At 52.9% G+C, this 12,908-nt stretch overlaps 1 protein-coding gene across 3 annotated transcripts; it reads left to right on the top strand.

Moving 5' to 3' along the window:
• The first annotated feature begins 655 nt into the window (after positions 1 to 655).
• LAMTOR3 (late endosomal/lysosomal adaptor, MAPK and MTOR activator 3) lies at positions 656 to 12,344 on the top strand. Of its 3 annotated transcripts, XR_012946505.1 has the most exons (8): positions 656 to 1,016; positions 2,981 to 3,061; positions 3,686 to 3,720; positions 3,935 to 3,993; positions 5,752 to 5,885; positions 8,409 to 8,564; positions 9,439 to 9,502; positions 10,927 to 10,978. XR_012946505.1 is itself a non-coding variant. In XM_032969165.2 (7 exons), exons 1-7 carry the CDS (start codon positions 1,002 to 1,004, stop codon positions 11,001 to 11,003), a joined length of 465 nt encoding a protein of 154 aa, XP_032825056.1. In that variant the 5' UTR covers positions 861 to 1,001; the 3' UTR covers positions 11,004 to 12,344. The 3 variants fall into 3 exon arrangements, 2 of the variants coding, with proteins under 2 accessions (XP_032825056.1, XP_032825058.1); XM_032969165.2 differs by lacking the exon at positions 8,409 to 8,564 and having other exon boundaries at positions 861 to 1,016; positions 10,927 to 12,344; XM_032969167.2 differs by lacking the exons at positions 656 to 1,016; positions 8,409 to 8,564 and adding an exon at positions 1,724 to 1,860 and having other exon boundaries at positions 10,927 to 12,344.
• Positions 12,345 to 12,908: the final 564 nt, after the last annotated feature.

The following is a 12,908-nucleotide window of genomic DNA, read 5'->3' as shown; positions in this document are numbered from 1 at the left end:
AGATTCGGCTAACATAACATTCAAAACACCCTACCTGGTTGATAACGTTCTTCCAAAGATTGCTACATTTGAGAGAGACAAAACACAGACACGGAGACATAGACAGACACCTAAGCAGAGGGACAACACAGACACATAGGCACACAGAGAAACAACGCCTCTGTGTCTAGGCTTTAAATAGAGAGAGGGGGGGGGTAGAGAAATTAGCATGTCAATGAGAGATTTGGAGCTTTCGTGACTGTAGGAATTACTAAAGAGACAACACAGAGACTCAGAGAAAATAAACTTAATTAAAAAACTTAGTAAAATTTGGGAAAGTAATGCAATGCAACACAGTCGGTCAACTCAACGCATAGCCTGGTTGATTACGTTCTTCCAAAGATTGCTAAATTAAAAGTTAAGTGTGATATTTGAGAGAGCGACAAGACAGCCACGGAGACACAAAGACAGACACAAGCAGAGAGAGACAACACAGAGATATAAAACTAACTTAAATCCTTTTTGTAGAGGTGGTTTAAACTTAATTTTGAGCTTTCGTGACTGCAGGAATTATGCCTCCGTGTCTGTGTTTTGTCTCTCAAATGTAGCAATCTTTGGAAGAACGTAATCAACCAGGTAGGGTGTTGACTTATGTTCGCCGACTCTCTGTGTTGTATTGCATTATATTTATAAGTTTACTAGGTTTGTTTTTTTCTCATTCATTCGTACCTGATGATGATTGCTTGTGTTGCAATCGAGACGTATTGTACTATTACATTTTTTTCTTTCTACGTGACTTTACCGAAATAACCAAAAAGTGAGGCGTTACTCGTTTCTTTTTTTGTATCGACCCCCCAGGAGGGACAATGGGGCTGAGTAAACGCCTCCCCCCCCACGCCCCATTCACATCCAGAAATGTATGTCGCCAATGGCGAGATGCTCATTCTTTTGCCGTGCAACCCAGGGAGGTGCTGAACTAAACCCTCCACGCATCAACAACAACTGAATGAAAATAGGTGGGAATGGACCACCAGCAGGTAAGTGCATCCTAAAGGTTTGGACTCTTTTTTTCTTTCTCTGCATCGCTTTTTGTTTTCGATGGCTATTATTTGTGATAACACTGTAACAATTTTTTTTGTTTTGTTCCTGGGTAGTGTTATTTTCCAATTGCTTATGCCTGAAAAGTACAGAAAGTGGCTATTCCCCACAAACTTTGCTTTTTTGACCAGGACACAAAAGCAAAGTTAATAATCCACTCCATTAACACGATAACAAATTTATTAATTTGTTCCTGGGTAATAAGTGTTATTTCCTAATTGCTTATGCCTCAAAAGTACAGAAAATAGCTTATTTTTGTTATAAACGTTGCTTTTGTGACCAGAACAGTGATATTTTGCAATGTACCTATTTTCAATGAGAAAACGTGTGAATTTGTGTCATTCCTTAACATAAAGTCCTGGTCACAAAAGCAACGTTTGTGGGGAATAATAGCAATTGTCTGTACTTTTGAGGCATAAGCAATTAGTAAATAACACGACCCAGGGACATTACATCGTGTTACATAATAGTGTAATCGGTCTCTTGTGAACAAAAAGCGAAAACCTTGGTGGGCCTTACCTGGGGAAATTAAAAAAAAAGTTTAGTTTCATCACGTAGGCTTTCGCGACCAATATTATCCGCAATAAATGTTATTTTTTGTGTGGGTTGAATCGCCTAAAATAATCACGAAATCTACCACCCCCCCACCACACCATTGTGAAGGCTGGGGTCACGTGGGTCGGGTTGTGACCACGTGAGTCGGTCGGGTCACGTGCCGTCGCTTGTGTTGCATTCGCGGTCGCCTCGGCTCTTCCTCTCGCCTCGTCTACTCCCTCTCCCGGGGTGAGTGTACCGCTCCCCGCTTCATCTCCCCTGCCAACCTCATCGTCGGGGACACTCGACTCGCTCACGTCGCGGCGATAGGACGAGCGGGGCAAGGTGGGGAGGGGGGCCCTCGCTTCCCCGTGGATCTTCGGGTTGCGGCCTGGTCTCCACCTCTCTTGCCTAGAGACCCTACCGAGAAAGGCGGGCCCGGCCCGGCGCGTGGGGTGGAGGGGGGGGGGCGCTGGCTGAGTCGGTCTCCCATGGGGGGAGGAGAGGGGGTTTGAAGGCGGTTGTGAGACGGGGGACTCCGGGGATGGAGGAGGTGGAGGTGACGGAGGTTTAGGGAGGTAGATCTGGGGAAGCGGGTTAGCGAGGTTAAAATGAGAGGTGAGGGAAGGGGAAACCGTGAGTCAGAAGTCTCCCAATACGAAGCTAAACTCTTACAAATAATGGAGTTGGTCTAACGTGCGCGATTGGTAGCAGGCTCTTGCTATAAGGACGCTTGTTCACCCAGGAGAACCTCGCCGAGTCTCTTGGTAAAAGTATAAAGGCGCAGCTCTGCAATAGCTCGCTCACGCCACTACTGGCGGAAGGGGCCCTCGACTAGAGCTCAAGAAAGCCCTCTAGAAGGTACATTGGCCTACTCTTCCACGCTGGAGTTTTTGGAAAAGGTTGGAGTTAACCCACACTTTATAATGTAGCAGGAATCTCATTACGCGGTAAGGTTATCCTGAGTAAGTAAAGAACAGAGTACATACAGTGTTATTGTTACGGATTCGCCACATTCACTGTACCATCACAGAGCCCATGTTGAGCTACATTCTAGCACGGCAAGTCGGTTCATGGCCCCGTCACTGCTGACTGGTGAGCCGTATCTCGTGCCATCGTGCGCCAGTAGTTTATCGTGAGCTCCTCGGCTTTGACCAGGGCGCGCAGAGATTACACAATGATGAGAAATTGGCTAAACTAGTCTCCTGATTATAAAACGCACTGCGCCACTTTTGTTTATAATCAAAACTTGGGGTGTTGCGTGTGTGTGTGTGTACTTTCCAGAGCGTCTCATAATCCGGAGATATATGGTAGAACTGTTTATATATTTTCTCACTGTGGTTTATTATAATCCTTGCACTCACTGCAGACGTTTCTCCCGGGGCCTCCTCCCTCCACCCTCTGCGAGTCCGAGCCGAGCCTCTGGTGGTCCGGCCTCGCCATGGCGGAGGTGAGAGACGACGACTTCCGCCACACACGTCTGACCCCCAGGGGTCGATGGATGCTACTTGCTGTGCTGCCGTGTGTTTGCGCACTCATCCCCTCATGGCAGAGGCGCCCAGGTGGCGTCAATCACAGGGCCTCACTCTCCCCTGACTGCCTGTGAAAAAGAGCTTTATAGCTCATCGGATTCCTCCAATATAAATACAGATTCTGATTCTGCCCCTCCACCAGTCTCTCCACTCTACGCATTCCCTTACTCTCCGTGCACTCTCTTCTACCGCTCACCTCGCTCTCCCCTCCTATGCAAAGCGCCCTCACTTCTTGGAAACAGAAAACGGGGACGGTAAGGGTGGGGGGGAGGGTGGATGGCGTACCACCTAAAATGTATGTTCATGGTAACCGGGGAGATATCTGTGAGTGTGTGTGTGGTGTGTACGTGTTGTCATGGTAATTGCAGACGTCTGTGTGCGGTGTGTGAGTGTGATGCATGTTTGTAGTGTTACATGTATTTTGGCGCGTGTGTTGTGTGTGTGTGCCCTTGTGGTATATGTAGGTATGTGTGTGTGTGATTTTGAGGTGTCCTGGTAAACGGGAGGCCGTGGTTTATTTGCCCTACATCTTTGTGTTACAGGATCTCAAGAGGTACCTGTATAAGCAACTGGTGAAGTAAGTAACTTTGTCAAATCTTCCTTTTTCCCTTCTACAAAGTAATCTTTCTTCACATTGGTCTAAATTCATGAATTTTCAACCAAAATCATAATTTGAACTGCGATTGGGCTTCCGATTCATGTGATCACGCGCTTGCATGGGTTACGGTGAGCTGTGGTTGGTCGCCGTGTGTCATGTGATCTCTGTCCCGTGTCTGCTCTGCTCTGCTCAGGGTGGACGGGCTCCACGCCATCGTCATCTCGGATCGCGACGGCGTGCCCATCATCAAAGGTGCCACGCTTCACTTGGCTTCACCACGCTTCACCACGCTTCACCATGCTTCACCACGCTTCACCACGCTTCACCGTGCTTCACCACGCTTGACCGTGCTTCACCACGCTTCACCGTGCTTCACCGTGCTTCACGCTTCACCGTGCTTCACTTCGCTTCACCGCGCTTCACTGTGCTTCACGCTTCACTGCGCTTCATTGTGCTTCACGCTTCACTGCTCTTCACCGCGCTTCACTTCGCTTCACCGCGCTTCACACTTCACCACGCCTCACTGTGCTTCACTGTGCTTCACGCTTCACTGCTCTTCACCGCGCTTCACACTTCACCGTGCTTCACTGTGCTTCACTGTGCTTCACGCTTCACCGCGCTTCATTGTGCTTCAACACGCTTCACTGCTCTTCACCGCGCTTCACTTCGCTTCACCATGCTTCACAGTGCTTCACGCTTCACCGCGCTTCTCCACGTTTCATGTTTCACCGTGCATGACCACGCTTCACAGTGCCTCGCCACGCTTCACACTTCACCATGCTTCACTGCTCTTCACCGCGCGCTTCACTTCGCTTCACAGTGCTTCACGCTTCACAGTGCTTCACGCTTCACCGCGCTTCTCCACGTTTCATGCTTCACCGTGCATGAACACGCTTGACCACGCTTCACCACGCTTCACTTCGCTTCACCAGGCTTCACAGTGCTTCACGCTTCACCACGCTTCTCCACGTTTCATGCTTCACAGTGCATCACCACGCTTCACAGTGCATCACCACGCTTCACTGTGCCTCACCACGCTTCACCGCTCATCATCGCGCTTTATCACGCTTCACTGCGCTTCACCACTCTTGACCATGCTTCATCGTGCTTCACCACGCTCCTCGGGCTGATTTAGAAAAAAAAAATTAATCTGAAACTTTGGAACGCATACATATTACAGTGGGTTTCTGGATTACATTCTCACGAGATTATCCTGAAGATGCGAGGCACAATTTGAAGTTAAAACATCGTGTCGCGTCGCAAGATTGGGGTGTGAGAATTGTTATTCAGCTCACCGGTGAGTGAGCTGAATCAACAAATAATTTGCGCATTCAACTCTTACTCTTGTGACAGCTTAATTTGTTCGGCTATGTCGTGTTGGGTGGTGAAGGGTCTGACTGCAGAAATCTGGTCAAATCATTACGTGTCCTCACCCAAAAATCTATCATGAATCCTTAATATTGGCTGCCTTCTCTACTGGCCAAATCATTACGTGTCCTCACCCAAAAATCTATCATGAATCCTTAATATTGGCTGCCTTCTCTACTGGCCAAATCATTACGTGTCCTCACCCAAAAATCTATCATGAATCCTTAATATTGGCTGCCTTCTCTACTGGCCAAATCATTACGTGTCCTCACCCAACAATCTGTCATGAATCCTTAATATTGGCTGCCTTCTCTACTGGCCAAATCATTAAGTGTCCTCACCCAAAAATCTATCATGAATCCTTAATATTGGCTGCCTTCTCTACTGGCCAAATCATTACGTGTCCTCACCCAAAAATCTATCATGAATCCTTAATATTGGCTGCCTTCTCTACTGGCCAAATCATTACGTGTCCTCACCCAAAAATCTATCATGAATCCGTAATATTGGCTGCCTTCTCTACTGGCCAAATCATTACGTGTCCTCACCCAAAAATCTATCATGAATCCTTAATATTGGCTGCCTTCTCTACCCCCTCCCCTTGCTCCCCCCCCCCCCCGCCCCACCTTGTTGCCCCTTCAGTGGCCACGGAGAACGCGCCAGAAACGGCTCTGCGTCCCAGCTTCCTGGGCACGTTCGCCCTCGCCACGGATCAAGGCAGCAAGCTCGGCCTGTCCAAGAACAAGAGCATCGTGTGCTACTACAGCTCCTTCCAGGTGCCTTCACGACGCAGGACGCACACATCTGCGCGGTGTAATGTTGGCACAGTAGTGGGGGCGCGCCAGGTGCATCTGCCAGCGATCTCGGTCATCCGTAATAAGAGGTTTTTTTTTTTGGGGTTAGATCGAGTAAATGTATAAATGTGTCGTTAAACCCGCCACCACCCGACGCAGCCGATTAGTGAGGTTTGTCACGTAAACAGAACGTGCCACACTGGGTCTGTCCTGTCACCGCCTGTCAGCGAGCCCTCGACACTTCACGTCGCCTCAAAGTGCGCCTGGCACATGCGCCGTGGTGACAGCACCGTCAATTAGTGGCAAATGGCGGGTATTGGATGTGTAACCATGGGGAGCGGTAGTGTAGCAGTTAGCACGCTTCCGCTACAAACTCGGCGACCTACGTTCGATTCCCGCTCACGGCCAACACCAGTGATGATTTTCACCCCCTAAGTCGACTCGGCCTCAAATGAGAACCTGATATGGCGTGTCAAACATCGGCACTGGGTAGACAAAGGTGCCCGGGGCGTGGTGCTGGCCACCCACCCCATTGTGTTCCGTGCCGGCCTTCACAGGTGCTCGCTAACAGCACTGGCTGCAAAAGTCTGTTAAGGCGAGAAGCGGGGTCTTTGGCTTTGTCCTCAAAATACTGCACCACTGCTCCCTGTAGATACATAAAGGACTCATATCCCCTGTATAGATTGAACAGACTGTTGGGGCAAGTGCTGTTACTGAGCATCCATTAAGGCCAGCACGACACACGAGGGGGTGGGTGGCCAGCACCACGCCCGACCGCCTTTGTCACCCCAGTTGCGATGTTTACTACACATCGCACCAGGTACTCATTTGAGGCTGAGTCAGTTTCAGTTTTCAGTTTCATTTATTTGGCATAGCCCTGTGAGCCATTCGGCTCTTGAATCGGGTGCAACCGCAACAAACAAAAACATTAACAAGAAAACATCTTAAAGTGACTATGTGACTATGTGTCGACCTTGGGGAGGCCCAGGACCAGTTCCAATAATTGTCACCAGAGTTGGCCGTGAGCGGGAGTCGAACTCGAGCCGCCGGGTTCGTAGCGCAGCGTGCTATAACCCACACACATATGCACACTGAAGTCTGTGGGGCCGTGAGCCTGCAATGCGGAGACGTGGCTGCCAGGAGGCAGTAGAGTCATCCGCGAGTTCCCCCTCTCGCCCCCACACTTTGCCCGCTCCATCTCCCTGTGGGGCAGCACTTACGTCGAAGTCTTCACACAACACCAGCAAACGCCAAATTCGCCACAAATCGACCGCCTAGGGCTCCCTACGCTTCCCAGTCAGCGACGGTGTTCTCTCTGCAGCGACGGTGTTCTCTCTGCAGCGACGCTAGTGATTAGTTTTTGTTGTACACTGTCGAGTTGTGCATCGAACTGGGACCCACATCTTAACAGAGAGAGGGTCATATTCTTGGTTCTTTCGGTAAAGTCACGTAGAAGGGAAACAAAATAATAAAAATATAAAACGTTAAAATTCTCACGACGTTTCGACTGCAACACAAGCAAATCATCATCAGGTGTGAAAACCACAGCAGGAAAATTTTGAAAAAAAGTGGTTTTCACACCTGATGATGATTGCTTGTGTTGCAGTCGAAACGTCGTGATAATTTTTATGTTTTATATTTTTTATTATTTTATTGTTTCCCTTCTATGTGACTTTACCGAAAGAACAAAGCATATGAATCCCTGCAGTCACGAAAGCTTTAAATCAAAAAGAGAGAGGGTCCTTGCCTATAAACATCTGCCAGGTTTCCAGCATCGGTTCAAGCAAGCAAGCCTGATTCCTGATGAGACACCGAAGGTTGAAGCCGGTCCAGAGTTTTGCTTGTGTCGAATCAATGCTGCTGAAATGATGAGCACCCAGAAGGCCTTGTGTAGCCAATGGGATGTGTGGTACCCTTTTTCAAAATGTATTTTATATTGTATGTGTAGAGACATTTGCGTGAAGGGGTTGAAGTGTGTGTTTAGTTATTTTGGACAGCTCTACAACCAAGTGTCTTGTGCTGAATGCAGCACTAACCACTGCACAGGTGGCTCAGCAGAAGAGCAAGCGGCTCGCATGGTCGCGAGTTCGAATTATGGTTGGGGAAGTTGACTCAGCCCATCATCCCTTCCGGGTTGATACGATGATCACCACTTTGTGGGGAAGTCAACAGTGGTTGTCCTATGGAGAGACTTTTTGTTTACACTTTTTTTCCCGGCAGCTTACTAATCATAGTGGGTGAACCTGTGTGGGCAGCTTACCAATGACAGCGGGCGTGCCTGTGTGGGCAGCTTTCCAATCGGTGAGCGTGCCTGTTTGGACAGCTTACCAATCACGGTGGTTTGTGCCTGTGGGCAGCTTGCTAATCACAGTGGGTGCACCTGTGTGGGTAACTTGGTAATCGCGGCGGGCGTGCCTGTGTGGGCAGCTTACCAATTAACGTGAGTGCACCTGTGCGGGGAAAGTAAGAGGCCATCAAGACACAGGTCTTTTGTGTGCGGGACAGGGGGCCGCACGGCCCGGCTGTGGGCCGCGTGTTTGGCGATGGGCCCAGGGGGCCGCACGCGCGAATGATTTAATGAGCGCGCCGCTTTGAAGGCCGTGTTTACCTTCACGCTCCGCGAGAGACCTTCCTCCGGCGATCTTTCCGGCAGTGACCGAGGTGCGTGTGTGTGTGTGAGCGTGCATGTGTGAGAGAGTGCGTGCGTGTATCTGCATGTGGGGAGCGGGTTTGTAGCGCAGTGCGCTAACCACTGCGCTGCGAACCCTGATACCCAGGTTCGATTCCCGCTCACAGGCAACGTCAGTCTGGGCCTCCTGTAGGTCGACTCGGCATTAAATTAGTACCTGGTGCGGTGTGTAAACGTGGCCAGGCATGGTGCTGGCCACTCACCCCCTGGTGTACCGTGCCGGCCTTAATAGGTGCTTGCTAACAGCACTTGCCCAACAGCCTATGTAGGCTACATGGGGGATCTTTGTCTTTGTGTCTGCCCTCCTCACAGACTTACACCCTGCCCCGTGCACGTGTGTTTATGTGTTCGCACGCGCGTGTTTACACACACGTGTGTTTGTGTGTTCGCACGTGTTCGTGTGTGTGCAAGCGCTGCTTACCGCTACACCATGCACGAACCCTGGCAACCAGAGTTCAATTCCTGCTCGTCTCCAATACCAAATAGCGATTCTTTTTAACTGGTCCTGGGCCCTCCTCTAGGTCGACTCAGCCTTCAACGAGTACCTGGTGCGGAGACAGCGACAGGCGGCCGGGCAGGTGCTGTGTTGGCCGCCCGTGCCCCACGTGTGCCGTGCCGGGCCTTCATAGCCACTCGCTAACGGCGCTCGCCCCAACATCCTGTGTGGGCTGCACAGCGGGGATCATTGTCTTTGCGCACACGCACGCGTGCGTCAACGCGCGCGTACGGAGCGCGCGTTTGTCCATTCACACACGTGCGTGCGCGCGTACGTACGTCCCTATTTTCCTTGCTAACTGACACCCCCCCCCCCACCACCCTACCGCCGTCACCGCGTGTGTGGCCCAGGTGGTTCACTTCAACCGCCTGCCGCTGGTGGTGAGCTTCGTGGCGAGCAGCGCCGCCAACACAGGTGAGGGCGCCGGCTCCGGGGTGGCCCTGGCGCAGCTCCACCACCAAACCAGTTTGGGGCGAGCAAGCCCGCTGGGCCGCCCCCCCCCCCCCCCCACCACACCACACCTCACTCCGCTCCGGCCATTGACAGAGGCCGCCTGAGCGTGACGCCGGGCGGAGGAAGACGAGGATTGTTACTCGCAACGGAACCATGCGGGAGCACTGTGGTGGTCTTCCTCCCTCTCACTCCGAGCTCACGGCTGCCACCCCCCCCCCCACTCGCCACCATCACTACCCCCCCCCCTCCCCACCGTCTGTCCACCAACCCCCGGCCCCTTTTGAATCGGGGGGGGGGGGGGGGTCAGGCCGGTGCTGAACCAAATCGTGGCTGTGAGCGGTTGTTGTCAAGGTGCAGGTGAAAGTGTGGGTGGTAATGGTGGCGGAGCCCGGATGTTTTTGCTGGTGCCGCTGTTTGATGCCGGCCCCATCAAACAAGGGCGGAGGTGCCGTGAGTGGGTGTGTGTACGCGCGCGCATGAGTGTGTTTGTGTTACGGGTAGTGTAACGGTTAGCGCGCCCCGCTATGAACCTGACGAACCCGGGTTCAATTCCCGCTCACGGCCAACACCAGTAACGATTATCCCAACTGGTCCTGGGCCTCCCCTAGGTCGATTCAGCCTCAAATAAGTACATGGTGCGGTGTCTAAACATCGCCACTGGGGAGACAAAGGCGGCCGGGCATGGTACTGGCCACCCACTCCCTCATGTGCTGCCCTTCATAAGTGCAAGCTAACAGCACTTGCCCCAACGGTCTGTTAAGGCTATACTGGGAGATCTTTGGATTTGTTTGTGTGTACGGGTGTACACAGGGTGTTGGAAGTGGTACTGTAGCAGTTAGCATGCAGTGCTACGAACTCGGCGACCCGAGTTCGATTCCCGCTCACGTCAAAACGACAATGACGATTATTCGAATTGGTCCTGGTCCTCCCTTAGGTCGGCTCAGCCTCAAATGACTCCGGTTGTGATGCAGGCCAACCACCCCCGCATGTGCCGTGCCAGCCTTGGTGTTGCAGGGTTTTGCACACTCTGTGTGTGTGGTTACGTCTTAAGTGTTAACCCAGGTGGAGGAGGGTGTACAACATACATCTCATTTATACGACCGGACTGCAAAATCTATTATGAATCTAAATATTGGTTGTGAAAGCCCCACATGTTATATTCAACCCATGGCACCTGGGGCTGTCCCGTGACCTCCTGCCAGCTGCGAGCCTTCGACACTTCACGTGGCCTCCGAGTCCACCTAGCCTGGCACAAGCGGTGACGTAACCGCCACTTAGTGACGAATGACGGTTGTTGCTGTGAGGGATGGAGACGACTCGGGGCTTCATCCAGCAATGGATAGGTGATTGTGAGAGATGACGGTGGTGTGTGTGTGTGTGCGCAGGTCTCATCTTCACGCTGGAGAAGGAGATGAGCGGGATCCTGGAGGACCTGCGACCCGTGGTGGAGGTTGGGCCCTGAGACCCGCCCCACTCACCAACTCGCTCACCCATCCACTCACCAACTCACCCACTCACCAGCTCACTCATCCATCCACTCACCAATTCACTCACCCACCCTTACCCACTCACCGACTCGCTCTCACCCCTGATCCTTACCAACTCACCCTCGCCGAGTCACCAACTCGCTCACTGTCAACCACATACCCACTCGCGCTCGTCCACTCACCATAAGCCTTACTCACTCACAAACTCACACTTTCCCACTCACTCTCACCCACTCAGCCACTCGCTTTCACCCACTCACCCTCATCTACTCACCCTACCCCTTACTCAGTCACCAGCTCACCTTCACTCTCGCCCTTACGCACTCACCTCCTCATCCGGGTGGGTGAGCAAGTGGGTAATCGGAAAATTGGGTGTGCAAACGAGTGGGTGAGCAAACGAATTGCCGTGAGCGGGTGCACTGTCATGCCCCCCCCCCACCCCACGCACGAGCCCGGGTGCCGCGTCGTGCGTTAGAACGGTGGCGCCAGCGGGGGAAGTGTGTGTCCGCCTGTGTCCGCCTGTGTGTGCGTGGCATGTGGGTGGCATGTGCGTGCAAGCGTGGGGAGCGGTTGTGGAACGGTTAGCGCTACGCTGCGCTACGAACCCGGCGACCCGAGTCCGATACCCGCTCACTGCCAACACCAAGTGACGATTATCTGAACCGGTCCCGGGCCTCCCCTAGGTCCACTCAGCCTCAAATGAGTACCTGGTGCGGTGTGTCAACATCGCCACTGGGGAGACAAAGGCGGCCGGGCGCGAAGCTGGCCACCCAACCCCTCGTGTGCTGTGTAGGCCTTCATAGGTGCTCGCTAACAGCACGTGCCTCAATAGTCTGGTTAAGTCTATACGGAGGATCTTTGTGTTTGTGCGTGTGTGTGCGTGCGTGCGTCCGTGTGTGCAGCGTGCGTGTGTGTGTGCAGCGTGTGTGTGTGTGCAGCGTGCGTCCGCGTGTGCAGCGTGCGTCCGTGTGTGTGCAGCGTGCGTGTGTGCGTGCGTGCGTGTGTGCAGTGTGCGTGGCGTGCAGGGTGCCGTGTGGGCACCCTTTGTGTGACCGCACCCTCCCCTCCCCCCCGAGACGTTCGTTGGATCGCCACAGCTCGGCCGCGATCCCCTTCCCGACTCGGTTCTTTCCTCGCCTCATTTCCCGCTTGCTCCGATTGCCTTCGCGTTCCCCCGTGATGCGTTCCACCCCGATTCGACTTGAATCGACGACTCGTAGCGTCGCCCCCCCCAATTTTCTCCCGGGCTTGCGCGCGTAGAGAGCCGTGTTGTGTGAATTGCGCGCGATGAAATAAATGCGACGATGATGACGACAGTGACGGTGATGACTGGCGCTCGAGACTTCACGAAAGAGTGGCAGCCAGTGGAGGGGACAGGAGGTGCACCGTGGAGATGGAGCGCTGAAAACACCTCGTGTGCAGGAGCTACACGGATTGTTGCATCCTGAAACCGAGAGCGATGGTGCCAGCTTTGGGGTGGGGGCTTTGTTCAGCAGTGGATCGTGGCTTGTGATGTTGGTGGTGATGTTGGTGATGATGTTGGTGGTGATGATGATGGTGATGTTGGTGATGATGTTGGTGGTGATGATGTTGGTGCTGCCACATTGTCTCCTGCTCACCTCGCTCACCACGGTGAACTCTCCACGCACGCACTCGCAAACTCGTCCGTCTGGGTGGGAGTCGATCGGGAGGGGAGGGGGGGGGGGCGGCTTCACTCCCGGCTCACTCGGGAGCCTCGTGTGGGTCCCGCGGAGCGCGTGGGAGGAGTTTTCACCGTGACGGCTTGCGGCCGCGATGCCCGTGTCTGGGGTGCTGTGCCATGGCGGGGTCACGCCGTGCCACGGCCAGGTGTCCGCAGTGCCCAGGGTGTGCCGTAGGAT

The sequence above is a fragment of the Petromyzon marinus genome, chromosome 41, assembly GCF_048934315.1.
Source record: "Petromyzon marinus isolate PM22_M1 ecotype Great Lakes invasive population chromosome 41, UKy_Petmar_22M1.pri1.0, whole genome shotgun sequence".
Classification (NCBI taxonomy): Eukaryota; Metazoa; Chordata; class Hyperoartia; order Petromyzontiformes; family Petromyzontidae; genus Petromyzon; species Petromyzon marinus.
Note: the sequence above shows the minus strand (reverse complement) of the source record. Positions and strands in the feature narration are given on the sequence as shown.